We start from the raw sequence: 13,090 nt of genomic DNA, 5'->3' as shown, positions 1-13,090 counted from the left end.
AGAGGGAAAAATCTAAATGGTCGTTATAAAAGCTACTTTTTTTTTTTTTTTTTTTTTTTTTAAGACAGGGTCTTACTGTTGTCCAGGCTGGAGTGCAGTGGTGTGATCTCAGGTCACTGGAACCTCTGCCTCCCAGGGTCAAGCAGTCCTTCCACCTTGGCCTCCTGAGTAGCTGGGACTACAGGCACATACCACCATACCTGGATAATTTTCTTTTTTTGTATTTTTGGTAGAGATGGGGTTTTGCCATGTTGCCTGTGCTGGTTTCGAACTCCTGAGCTCAAGTGCTCCACCCACCTTAGCCTCCGAAAGTGCTAGGATTACAGGCATGAGCCACCACACCTGGCCTATAAAAGCTACTTTTAATATCTCAAAATGCTCCTTTCATACTCCTTTTCAAAGGTTTATAGGAAACTTACATTCTTAGTGTATAAGGTTTTTAATTTTTTTTTTTTTTTTTTTTTTTTGAGACGGAGTCTCGCTCTGTCGGCCCAGGCTGGAGTGCAGTGGCGCAATCTCGGCTCACTGCAAGCTCCGCCTCCCAGGTTCACGCCATTCTCCTGCCTCAGCCTCTCCGAGTAGCTGGGACTACAGGCGCCTGCCAGCACGCCCGGCTAATTTTTTTGTATTTTAGTAGAGACGGGGTTTCACCGTGGTCTCAATCTCCTGACCTCATGATCCGCCCACCTCGGCCTCCCAAAGTGCTGGGATTACAAGCGTGAGCCACCGCGCCCGGCCGGTTTTTAATTTTTTAGGGCTCAGTTTTCTGTTCCCCCTTACCCCCAGTTAAATATATGACTCACCCACTAATCAGTGAGCTCCATGAGGGCACGGGTGGTGATGTCTTATTCACAGTAGTATCTCCAGTGCTTTCAACAGTGCCAGGTACATAGATGGTACGTGACAAGTTAATGGCATCTTACCATGTCTGTGCCCCACAGCTTGCCGGTGATACGGCCAGACCTGATTCGCAGCCAAGTGAGGGAGACTCTTCCGTGGCTGTGCTCTGGGAGGGACTGGGAGTGCTGGGGTGGGGACTGTGAATACCACTTCTCTCCTCAATATTTTTCCTCTTAGATTTGTTTTCTATCCTTGTTTAGGAAGAATCTGCCTTTCTTCATGACCTAACCTCATCTTGTTTCTGCCATGGAAATTTTTTATTGTCTTTAGAAAACTGTTTTGGCTGGGCGCGGTGACTCACGCCTGTAATCCCAGCACTTTGGGAGGCCAAGGCGGGTGGATCACAAGGTCTGGAGTTAGAGACCATCCTAGCCAACATGGTGAAACCCTGTCTCTACTAAAAATACAAAAAATCAGCCGGGCGTGGTGGCACGTGCCTGTAGTCCCAGCTACGTGGGGGACTGAGGCAGGAGAATCGCTTGAGCCGGGGAGGCGGAGGTTGTTGCAGTGAGCCAGGGATTGGGTCACTGCCCGGGAGGCGGAAGTTACAGTGAGCTGAGATCACGCCACTGCATGACAGAGTGACACTGTCCCCACCTCCCCAAAAAAAAAATTTTGTCATGGTAAAATATATATACAAAATTTGTCTGTTTGGCCCATTTAAAGTAGTGCAAACACAGTGATTACATTCACAGTGTATGCAACCGTCACCACTGTTTCCAAACATTTTCATCACCTCAGAGACTGTGAACCTGTTAAACAATAACTCACTATTTATCTCAGCCTCCAGTCTTTGCTATTCTAAATCTACTTTCTTTCTCTATGAATTTGCCTATTTTAGATATTTCATATAAATGGAATCATACAGTGTTTGTCCTTTTATATCAGACTTATTTCACTTAGCATAATCAGGCTTATTTCATTTAGCAAGATTCATCCATATTGTAGCATATGTTAGAACTTCATTTATTTTTATGGCTGAATAATATTATGTTGCATGTATATACCACATTTTGATTGATTGTCCATTTGTCAGTGGACACCTGGGTTATTTCCACCTTTGGGTTACTGTGAATAATGCTGGAATAAACATTGATATATAAGTATCTGTTTGAACCTCAGTTTTCACTTTTTCTGGGTATATACCCAGAAGCAAAATAACTGGGTTATGTGGTAATTCTAGGTTTAACTTTTTGGGGAAACACCATACTGTTTTCTACAGCGTCTGTACTATTTTACATTCCCACCAGCAATGTGCAAGGGTTCCAGTTTTTCCACATCCTTGCCAACACTTATTACTAATTTTTAAAAATAGTAATCCTAGTGGATGTGAAGTGAATGGAATTGTGTTTTTGATTTGCATTTCTCATCAACATTAGTCTTGGTGAGCATCTTTTCATGTGCTTATTGGCCATTTGTATATCTTCTTTGGAAAAATGTCTATTCAAGTCCTTTTTCCATTTTTTAATTTTGTGTGTTTTTTGTTGTTGAGTTGGAGTTCCTTGTATATTCTATAAATTAAACTCTTACATATGACTTACAAGTATTTTCTTCCATTCTGTAGGTTGTCCTTGCACTCTTTTGATCATGTCTTTTGATAACACAAAATTTTTTTTTTTTTGAGATGGAGTCTCGCGCGCTCTCACTCTGGCTCCAGCCCGGGCTGGAGCGCGATGGTACGATCTCAGCTTATTGCAGTCTCTGTCCCCCCAGTTTCAAGCCATTCTCTCACCTCAGCCTCCCAAATAGCTGGAATTACAGGCATGTGCCACCATGCTGGGCTAATTTTTGTATTTTTAGTAGAGACGGGGTTTTGCCATGTTGGCCAGGCTGGTCTCGAACTCCTAACTTCAAGTGATCTGCCCACCTTGGCCTTCCAAAGTGCTGGGATTACAGGTGTGAACCACTGCACCTGGCTGAAAAGTTTTTAATTTTGATTAAATCTGATTTCTGTATTTTTTCTTCTGTTGCATGTGCTTTTGTTGTCATATATAAGAATTTAAATTCAAGGTTGTGAAGGTATGTTCCTGGTTTTTTTTTCCTGAGAGTATTATGGTTTTAGCCCTTACATTTAGCTTTTAATTTCAAGTTAATTTTGTGTATATGAGATAGGAATGCAACTTCATTCTTTTGCATGTGGGAATCCAGTTATTCCCGCACCGTTTGTTGAAGAGATTATTCTTTCCTCATTGAACAGGTGTGGCATGCTTGTGGGAAATCAACAGGCTGTGGGTGTATGAATTTGTTTCTGTATTCTTAACACTATTCTATTGGTCTGTATGTCTATCCATATTCCAGTGTCACACTATTTTGATTACTGTAGCTTTGTATATGTTTTGAAATTGGGAAGTGTGTCTTCCAACTTTGTTGTTGTTCTTAGGATTGTTTTAGGCATTTGGGGCCCTTTTAAATTCCATATGAATTTTGGTAGTGACTTTCCCATTTCTGCAAAAAAGGCTGTTGGAATTTTGATAGGGATTGTGTTGAATCAGTAGATTACTCTGAGTAGTATTGACACCTTAACAATATTGTCTTTCAATCCATGAACACAGAATGTCTTTCCATTTTTCTTCTTTTTTTACTTCTTTCAGCTGTGTTTTGTAGTTTTCAGAGTCCAAGCCTATCACCTCTTTGGTTAAATTTATTCCTAAATGTTTTATTCTTCTAGAAGTCATGTACATGGAATTGCTTTCTCAATTTCTTTTTCGGATTGTTCATTGCTGCTGTATAGAAGCACAACTACAAAACTGATTTTTGTTGATCTTGTAACTTGCAACTTTGCTGGGTTTATTAGCTTTGTTAGCTTTTGTTTCAAAATTTGTATTTCTACATTTTGTTTGATTGTTCGTCTGTGGACACAGGGTATTTCCACCTTTTAGTTGTGAATAATGCTGCTGAATATTGTGAATATTATGAACGTTGATGAATTTGTTCATTAGCTCTCTTGTGGATTTGCTGGGATTTTCTATATATAGGATCATGTTTTCTGCAAATAAAGATAGTTTTACTTCTTCCTTTCCGATTTGGATGCGTTTTATTTTTCTCGTCTAATTGCTCTGGCAAGAATTTCTTGTACATTGTTGAATTGCAGTGGTGAAAGTGGGCATGGTTGTCTTGTTCCTCATGTTAAGGGAGGAAAACCTAATCTTTCATTATTGTATGATGTTAGCTGTGGGTTTTTCATGAATGCCCTTTATAATATGGAGGAAGTTTCCATCTATTCATGATTTGCTTTGTTTTATCATGAAAGGATGTTGGATTTTGTCAAATGCCTTTTTTGTGTCAATTGAAATGATCATGTGGTTTTTGTCCTCCCTTTTGTTAATGTGGTGTATTATGTTTTCTTTTTTTTTTTTTTTTTTTTTTTTGAGATGGAGTCTTGCTCCGTCGCCCAGGCTGGAGTGCAGTGGCGTAGTCTCGGCTCACTGCAAGCTCCACCTCCCAGGTTCACGCCATTCTCCTGCCTCAGCCTCTCCGAGTAGCTGGGACTACAGGCGCCCGCCACCACGCCCGGCTAATTTTTTGTATTTTTAGTAGAGACAGGGTTTCACTGTGGTCTCAATCTCCTGTCCTTGTGATCCTCCCGCCTCGGCCTCCCAAAGTGCTGGGATTACAAGCGTGAGCCACCGCGCCCGGCCTATGTTGGTTTTCTTATGTTGAACTGCCTTTGCATTCCTGGAATAAATCCCACTAGATCACAGTGTATAACCTCTTTAAAAAAATAGACTTATAGAACAGTTATAGGTTTGCAGCAAAATTGAATGGAAAGTACATAGAATTCCTGTACACCTTCTGCTTCCACATGCACACATGCACAGCCTCTATATGTCCAAAATCCTGCACAAGAGCAGTATATTTGAGGTTAATGGTTGTATTAATCTGTTCTCACACTGCTATAAAGACACCACCCGAGCCTGGGTATTCTATAAAGGAAAGAGGTTTAATTGGCTCACAGTTCCATATGGCTGGGGAGGAGTCAGGAAACTTACAATCATGGTGGAAGGCAAAGTGGAAGCAGACCTTCTTCACATAGCAGGAGAGAGAAGTGAGGCAGGGGAAATGCCAGATGTTTATAAAACCGTCAGATCTCGTGAGAACTCACACATTGTCATGAGAACAGCATGAGGAAAACCACCCCCATGATCCAGTCACCTCCCTCCCTTGACACATGGTCCCTCCCTCAACACATGGGGATTACAGGTTCCTCTCTCAACTCATGGGGATTACAATTTGAGATGAGATTTGGGTGGGCACACAGAGCTATCCCATATCAATAGTATTTTGTTTTAAATTTCAAATTTTACTTGTTTATTGCCAATATATAGGAAAGTAATTGATTTTTGTATATTAGCCTTTTATCCTGCAAGCTTGCTATATTATTAGTTCCAGCAGTTATTTCTCGGTCACTTCTTTCAGATTTTCTGTATGGACAATTTTGTCATCTGTGAACAAAGACAGTTTGATTTCTTCCTTCTCAATGTGTATATGTTTTGTTTTCTTGTCTTCCTGCATTAGCCAGGATTTACAGTACAATATTGAAAGATAGTGGTGAGGGGACATTTGATCTTAGCAGGAAAAATTCTAGTTTCTTACAAGTAAGTGTGATGTTAGTTGGAGGTTTTTCATAGATGTTCTTTATAAAGTTGAAGAAGTTCCCCTCTATACCTAGTTTATTGAAAGTTTTTGTCATGAATGTGTTTTGGATTTTGTTACATGCTTTTTTTGTATTCATATGATCATGTGATTTTTCTTCTTTAGACTGTTTACAGTCTAAAGATTACATTAATTGGTTTTTGACTGTTGAACTAAACTCACATACCTGAGATAAATCCTACCTGGTTTTGATGGATAATTCTTTTTATGCATTGTTGGATTTGATCTAATATTTTGTTGAGGATTTTTTCATATATGTTTATGAGCAATATTGAGATATAGTTTTCTTGCAATGTCTTTGGTTTTGGTATCAGAGTGATGCTGGACTCATAGAATGAGTTAGAAAGTATTCTTTCTGCTTCTGTCTTCTGGAAAAGATTGTAGAGAACTGGTATTAATATCTTCCTTAAATGTATGGTAGAATTCACTAGTTGAAACCTGGGCTTTATTTGCTTTTTAAATTATGTAGGAAATAAAAGGTGGAGTTAGAAACCAAAATACTCAAATCCTAGTTTTTGTATTTGCCCATGTAGTCATCTTTACTTGAGATATTTATTTCCTAGTGTAGCTTTGTGATATTGTCTAGTGTTCTTTTCTTTTAACCTGAAGGGCTTCCTTTAGCATTTTTCTGTGGAGTAGGCTGGTTGGTACTGAGGGTCTCAGCTTTTGTTTATCTGAAAATGTCTTAATTCCTAAATTTTCTCTCATTTTTGAAGGATAGTTTGCCAGATACAGAATTCTTGGTTGACACTTTTATTCTTTTAGCATTTTAAATATGTTATCCTGCTGTCTCTGGCTTTCAGAGTTTCTGCTGAGAAATCACTGGATAATCTTAATAAGGATTTCTTGTAAATGATGAATTGGTTGTTTTTTTTTTTTTGCTGCTTTTAAGATTCTCTTTTGTCTTTCAGTAATTTGACTATAATATGTCTCAGTGTGGGTCTCTGAATGTATTCTTCTTAGAGTTAGTTGAGTTTCTTATATTTCTAGTTTCACATCTTGCATCAAACTTGGGAAGTTTTCGGACATTATTTCATCAGATTATCTCCTTGCCACGTTCTCTCAGTCTTCTCCTGCTGCTCTTATCCTGTGTATGTTCGTTCACATGTATGGTGTCCCACAGGTCCCTTAGGTTCTGCGCATTTAATTTTTTTATTTTCTCCTCTGAGTAATTTCAACTGTTTTATCTTCATATTATTCTCTGATCTTTCTTCTGCCTGCTCAAATCTCCTATTAAATCCTTGGAATGAATTTTTCGTTTCGTTTATTGTACTTTACAGCTCCAGAATTTTTCATTATTTTCCTGATTTCCTTTAGTTCTTTGTCCATGTTTTCCTTTGCCTCTTTGAATATATTTAAGACTAGTAGTGTTTTAGGCCGGGCATGGTGGCTCCTGCCTGTAATCCCAGCACTTTGGGAGGCCAAAGTGGGCAGATCACCTGAGGTCAGGAGTTCGAGACCAACCTAGCCAATGTGGTGAAACCCTGTCCCTACTAAAAATACAAAAAATGAGCCGGACGTGGCAGAGGGTGCCTGTAGTCCCAGCTACTTATGAGGCCGAGGCAGGAGAATCACATGAACCTGGGAGGCAGAGGCTGCAGTAAGCTGAGATGGCGCCATTGCACTTCAGCCTGGGTGACAAGAAGCGGAACTCCATCTCAAAAACAAAACAAAAAAACCCCACTAGTAGTGTTTTATAGTCTTTATCTAGTAAGTTCAGTGTCTATGCTTACTTAGGGACAGTTTCTTCATTTTACACCTTATGATTTTTTTAATTGAAAATGGGGTATTTATACATTATAATGTGGTAATGCTGGCAGTCAAATTTTCCTCTTTTCCCCAGCTTTTTTGTTTTTTTTGATATTTAATGTCATATATGTTTGTCTAGTGTCTTTTTGCAATTACTTTTCCAGAGACTGTATATTTCTTGTCATTTGTGGTCACTGAAGTCCCTGTTTCTTTTTATTGTTTCTTTCTTTCTTTTGAGACAGGGTCTTGCTCTGTTGCCTGCGCTGGTCTTGAACTCCTGTCCTTAAGAGATTCTCCCAAAGTAGCCTCCCACAGTGTTAGGATTACAGGCGTGAGCCACCATGCCCAGCCTGTTTCTTAACTTGTATATTTGACAGAAATTTTCTTGAACACCAGGAACTAAAACCAAGAAACAACAAACAAGAAAACTCCTGGTCTTGAAATTGTCTCTGTGTTGGGGCTCTCCTTTGATGCTTAGCCAAACTTGAACTAAGGTTTGAGATCAGCTCAAGGTTAAAGTTTAAGGTTTTCCCAGGTCTTTTGTTTTGTAATAGGGTTTTCATTTTCATTCAACTTATTTTCTTATTTCCCCTCTCAGATCTTTTCTGATCGTGTATCTCATCCTAGGCATACATGTGTCTTTCTGAATTCCCCCTATTCACGGGTGCTTTTGAATGCACTAATTTCCTAAAGACACTCTCTCCTTGTTTTTTTTTTCTCCCATTTGGTGGTTTCAACAATAGTCTTTTGCCCAGACATCTGCAGGTTGTTCCTCTACCTTACCATGATTTAAAGAAATGCCTGCTACATTTCCAGCCTGGATAAGTTCTGAGTTAGGTGAAACAGAGATGTGTTCCTTGTGTCAGTCCTTCAGGCAGCCCACAGACAGGTTAGAGCAGACTTATGCGGAAATTTGTGAATGAGGTCTGCTCTGCTTCCTCCACAACCAGGAAGGAAATGGGACAAGTGTAATTAAAAAGCCACAAAGCTTTCATACCATTTTATTTTATTTTATTTTTTTGAGACAGAGTCTCACTCTGTCACCTAGTCTGGAGTGCAGTGGCATGATCTTGGCTCACTGCAACCTCCTTCTCCCAGGTTCAAGCAATTCTCCTGCCTCAGCCTCTGAGGTAGATGGGATTACAGGTGTGCCCCACGCTCGGATAATTTTTGTATTTTTAGTAGAGACAGGGTTTTGCCATGTTGGCCAGGCTGGTCTTGAACTCCGGACCTCAGGTGATCTGCCCACCTTGGCCTCCCAAAGTGATGGGATTACAGGTGTGAGCCACCACGTCTGGCCATTTTTTTTGTTCTTTTAGAGACAGAGTGTCACTATGTTGCCCAGGCTGGTCTCAAACTCCTGGGCTTAAGCAATCCTCCCACTTTGGCCTCCTGAGTAGCTGGGACTACATTGTCTTTTTATTGTTGATTTCTAGGGCCTGGCTTGTGACTTGCCTATTTATTTCCTTCCCTTTCCTTTCTTTTTTTTTTGGGGGGGGGAGCGGGTGGGGAGACAGAGTTTCACTTTTGTTGCCCAGGCTGGAGTGCAATGGCACGATCTCGGCTTACTGCAACCTCTGCCTCCTGGGTTCAAGTGATTCTCCTGCCTCAGCCTTCTGTGTAGCTGGGATTACAGGCACACGCCACCATGCCCAGCTAATTTTGTATTTTTATATTTTTAGTAGAGATGGGGTTTCTCCATGTTGGTCAGGCTGGTCTCGAACTCCTGACCTCAGGTGATCTTCCTGCCTCGGCCTCCCAAAGTGCTGGGATGACAGGCATGAGCCACCACGCCTGGCCTCTTTTTATTTTATTTTATTTTATTTTATTTTATTTTATTTTATTTGAGATGGAGTCTCACTCTGTTGCCTAGAGCGGTGGTGCAATCTTGGCTCACTGCAACCTCTGCCTCCTGGGTTCAAGTGATTCTCCTGCCTCAAGCCTTCTGAGTAGCTGGGAGTACAGGTGCCTGCAACCACGCCTGGCTAATTTTTGTATTTTTTAGTAGAGATGAGGTTTCACCATGTTGGCCAGGCTGGTCTTGAACTCCTGACCTCACGTGGTCCACCTGCCCGACCTCCCAAAGTGCTGGGATTACAGGTGTGAGCCACTGTGCTGGGCCACATTTTTATTCATGAATGGATATTAAATTTTTTCAGGTGTTTTCTCTACATCTGTTGAGATGTTCATACAGTTTTTTTCCTTTATTTAATAACTTCATTGGTTTTCACATGCTGAAATCAACCTTGAATTCTTGGGATAAACCCTACTTGGACATGATGTATTACTGTTTTTTTGTTTGTTTGTTTGTTTGTTTGTTTTTTTGAGATGGAGTCTTGCTCTGTCGCCCAGGCTGGAGTGCAGTGGCATGATTTCGGCTCCCTGCAAGCTCTGCCTCCTGGGTTCACACCATTCTCCTGCCTCAGCCTCCCGAGTAGCTGGGACTACAGGCACCTGCCACCACGCCCGGCTAATTTTTGTGTTTTTAGTAGAGACGGGGTTTCACCTTGTCAGGCAGGATGGTCTTGATCTCTTGACCTCATGATCCGCCTGCCTTGGTCTCCCAAAGTGCCGGGATTACAGGCGTGAGCCACCGCACCCGGCCTACTGTTTTTCTATATGTTGCTGGACTTGATAATGTGCCTTACTTAAAAAGTAAAAAATTTTCATTTATGTTTTTGGTCTGTATTCTTTTCTGATTATGTCCTTGTCCTGCTTTGGTATCGGGGTAATACTGGCCTCATAGAATTAAGTTGGAAACTCTTCTAGGAGGGGAGATTTACTAGTAATTGAGCTCCTACTCTGTGCTGCTTTATAGATTCCATTTCCTTTACTCCTTAGAACTATGCTAGGAGGCAGTATCGTCCCTAGTTTGCGCTAAGGAACCTTTAGGTCAAAAGGCAAAGTAATTTCTCACGGGCACATTGCCATCATCAGTGGAGCCAGAATCTGATTGAAAGCTCTGAGGACTCTCTAAGACCAGCCCCTGAATGCTGCCTCCCACTGATGGCTCCGTGTGGCAAGGCCGGCTGTGTCTCATCTGGCGGCAGCCCTTTGGTCTGTAGTGAGTCTATAGTGAGTCTAGTTCTGGGCCTCTTTGGCCAGTGACAGACAGATGGATTCTTCATCTTCCCTGTTTCCTGGAGTTTGAGGGGTCCCTGTTATCATTCTGCAACGAAGAAATGTTGGTGCCTCCACAGAAACCAGCTCTGGATGGCTGCTGAGGACAAATCCCCATTATGGATAGAACTGGGAATTGCCTGGATATTCAGTATGGATAATCTCTCTCTTTCTAGGATGCTTGGATATTAATTCATCTGTGAAAGGGGCTCGTTTTGTCAGATTCTGTGATGCATTCAATATTCCACTCATCACTTTTGTTGATGTCCCTGGCTTTCTACCTGGTAAGTTTTTGACAGAGTGGGGGCTAAGAGAGTTGCCTTTCCCAGTAAGGTGCCCACTTTATTTGGAGATCTTCTTGCAGAACTCCCTGAGGACTTGTGACTTCTCCATGTATTCTGGGTGTCCAGAAGATAGGGCTGTGTAAAAAATGGCCCTCTCCAGAGGTGGGAAAGACCTCACAGCTGAGGGTGGCAGGATAACCATGTGAGGACTTGTGGGTATCTAGTAACTCTTCCTCATGTCTAGGTACAGCACAGGAGTACGGGGGCATCATCCGGCATGGCGCCAAGCTTCTCTACGCATTTGCTGAGGCAACTGTACCCAAAGTCACAGTCATCACCAGGAAGGTGAGGACCTCATGTTGGAGGCCATGACCCTGCTCACTTTCCTACAGCATAGCCATGGTGGGAGGTCTGGCAGAGTTTTACCAGGGCTGGAAGGAGTACACCTTGCTCATCCTTAAAAAGATCTCTTGAGGATGTTGTTCCCAGCCCCGCAGAAATGTCTGTGCTTTTCTTTTAACACAAGGGAACTGAAGGCAGCAGTGGGAAAAAGCCAGAAAAGATAATGAGCATTAACTTTGAAAGGCCTTACAGACCGTGGGCCTTCAGGAGCCCAGTAGGGCCATTCTTGTTCTTTGTCCCAATTTTACCTGGTTTCCTGGGATCTTTCAGGGACATGATCTGGCTGTCTCAGGCTCTAACATTTAGCATTTGGATCTGTTTTAGGCCTATGGAGGTGCCTATGATGTCATGAGCTCTAAGCACCTTTGTGGTGATACCAACTATGCCTGGCCCACCGCAGAGATTGCAGTCATGGGAGCAAAGGTGAGGGCCTCTCACTTTTCCCTTTCTGGGTCCAAGGACTTGACTCTACCAGTGAGAGCTCAAGGCATAGCTGGGAAATGTTGGAGAGAGGCCAGGGCCCCTAGGGTGAGCCAGGACTGAGGCAAATGGGACCTAGACCTTGGCAAGTCTCCCTCTTGGGGCTCCAGAGATAGCTCTGCCACCTGTCCTATACCCTTTCTTCAGGCCCACGCTGGTGTCTTCATGCCAAGGTAGGGGGGCGGTGGCAGGTGAAAGGAAAGTGAGAGGGGTCCAGAGTGGGTTTTGAGATTGTAAGTAAAGGTGACAAAGGGTTGAGTCAACTGAAGTCACCTTCAGAAGTATTGGACATTCTCCCAACTCCACCTCAGCTTCCAGGGAGGGCCCCAGAGCTACTCTTTTAAGCTCAGAAGAAGCTAAACTGTAAGTCTGACCCTAGTGACGTTGGACAAGGTACTTCCTATTGCTTGACCTATTCCTCACTCCTTCCCTGCTTTGAAGGTAGCTATTGTGGTTGAATCAGATAATTTTCAGGTCCCCTAGAGTTGACTTATAGGTGCTCTGACTTGAAGGCCAATCCTTCTAATTTCCAGTTCAGTCTGGCCGCCTCTGGCCACCGAATTGTATACTCAGGTCTCAGGGTACTGAAAAAGGGAAATAGCGCTTATAATTCCCCTCGATACAAGACCATGGATTTAATAATGGAAAACAGGGCTAACATCTTTGGCTCAAAGAAGTATGATGAGTGCAAACGGAGATGGTAGAATGGGCTCTGGGGAGAGAAGCTACTGGCTTTTGCCTGACTGCCCCTCATTGGGGCCACAGGGAAGCATCACATCCCGTCATGCAGCCCCTTGTGTCATGATGGTCAGCCCCAGGCAGTGCCTCCCTCTATGCTATGGCCTTTAGAGATGGCATTTCCCCCCAGTACACTGATTTACCAAGAGATTTGCAACCACACACAGTGATAATGAGTTGAAGGAGATCTGTCCAGGTTGGGACGACCAAAGACGTTCATGAACTCCTCTAATCACAGGGCGCTGTGGAGATCATCTTCAAAGGGCATGAGAATGTGGAAGCTGCTCAGGCAGAGTACATCGAGAAGTTTGCCAACCCTTTCCCTGCAGCAGTGCGAGGTAGGGGACTGTGTTGAAGAGGGCAGCTTTGTTTGTTTGGTCACTTGCTCATTCTTTCTCTACAGAAATTGTCACATAACTGCCTTTTTGCCTTTGCAGTCTAATCTGTTGACAAGTGAGGGTTGGGACTGTCCCTGGGCAGTCATCACTTAGGACTAAGGACAGTGGGCAGGCTGCTTTGGTAACCACAATTAAAACAACATTGCCGAAGTGTGTTAAATTTCTAGGTGTTGTTCCAGTTGTCTAGTGCTGTGCAGAAATTCACCCTATAACTCAGCAGCTTAAACCAACCACCATTTCCACCCGTGCTTATGGTTCTGTGGGGTCCACAATTTGGTCTGGGCCCAGCTGAGTGGTTCTTGTGCTGGTCTTGCCTGGGATCACCCACACAGGTATAGCCATTCTGTGGCTTGACTGGGGCTTGAC

General features: G+C 42.7%; 1 protein-coding gene across 4 annotated transcripts in view; it reads left to right on the top strand.

The window, feature by feature from the left end:
• Nucleotides 1-13,090, top strand: part of PCCB (propionyl-CoA carboxylase subunit beta) — a 78,901-nt gene that overhangs the window by 64,935 nt on the left and 876 nt on the right. For all 4 annotated transcript variants that reach the window (XM_003265262.3, XM_012508456.2, XM_030816779.1 and 1 more), the window contains 4 exons: nt 10,599-10,706; nt 10,951-11,051; nt 11,433-11,531; nt 12,565-12,664. In XM_003265262.3, coding sequence (XP_003265310.1) covers nt 10,599-10,706; nt 10,951-11,051; nt 11,433-11,531; nt 12,565-12,664 — 408 coding nt within the window. The remainder of the gene's footprint in view (nt 1-10,598; nt 10,707-10,950; nt 11,052-11,432; nt 11,532-12,564; nt 12,665-13,090) is intronic.

Source organism: Nomascus leucogenys, chromosome 8, assembly GCF_006542625.1.
Source record: "Nomascus leucogenys isolate Asia chromosome 8, Asia_NLE_v1, whole genome shotgun sequence".
NCBI lineage: Eukaryota > Metazoa > Chordata > Mammalia > Primates > Hylobatidae > Nomascus > Nomascus leucogenys.
The sequence above is the reverse complement of the archived record's forward strand: the minus strand, read 5'-3'. Positions and strand labels throughout refer to the sequence as shown.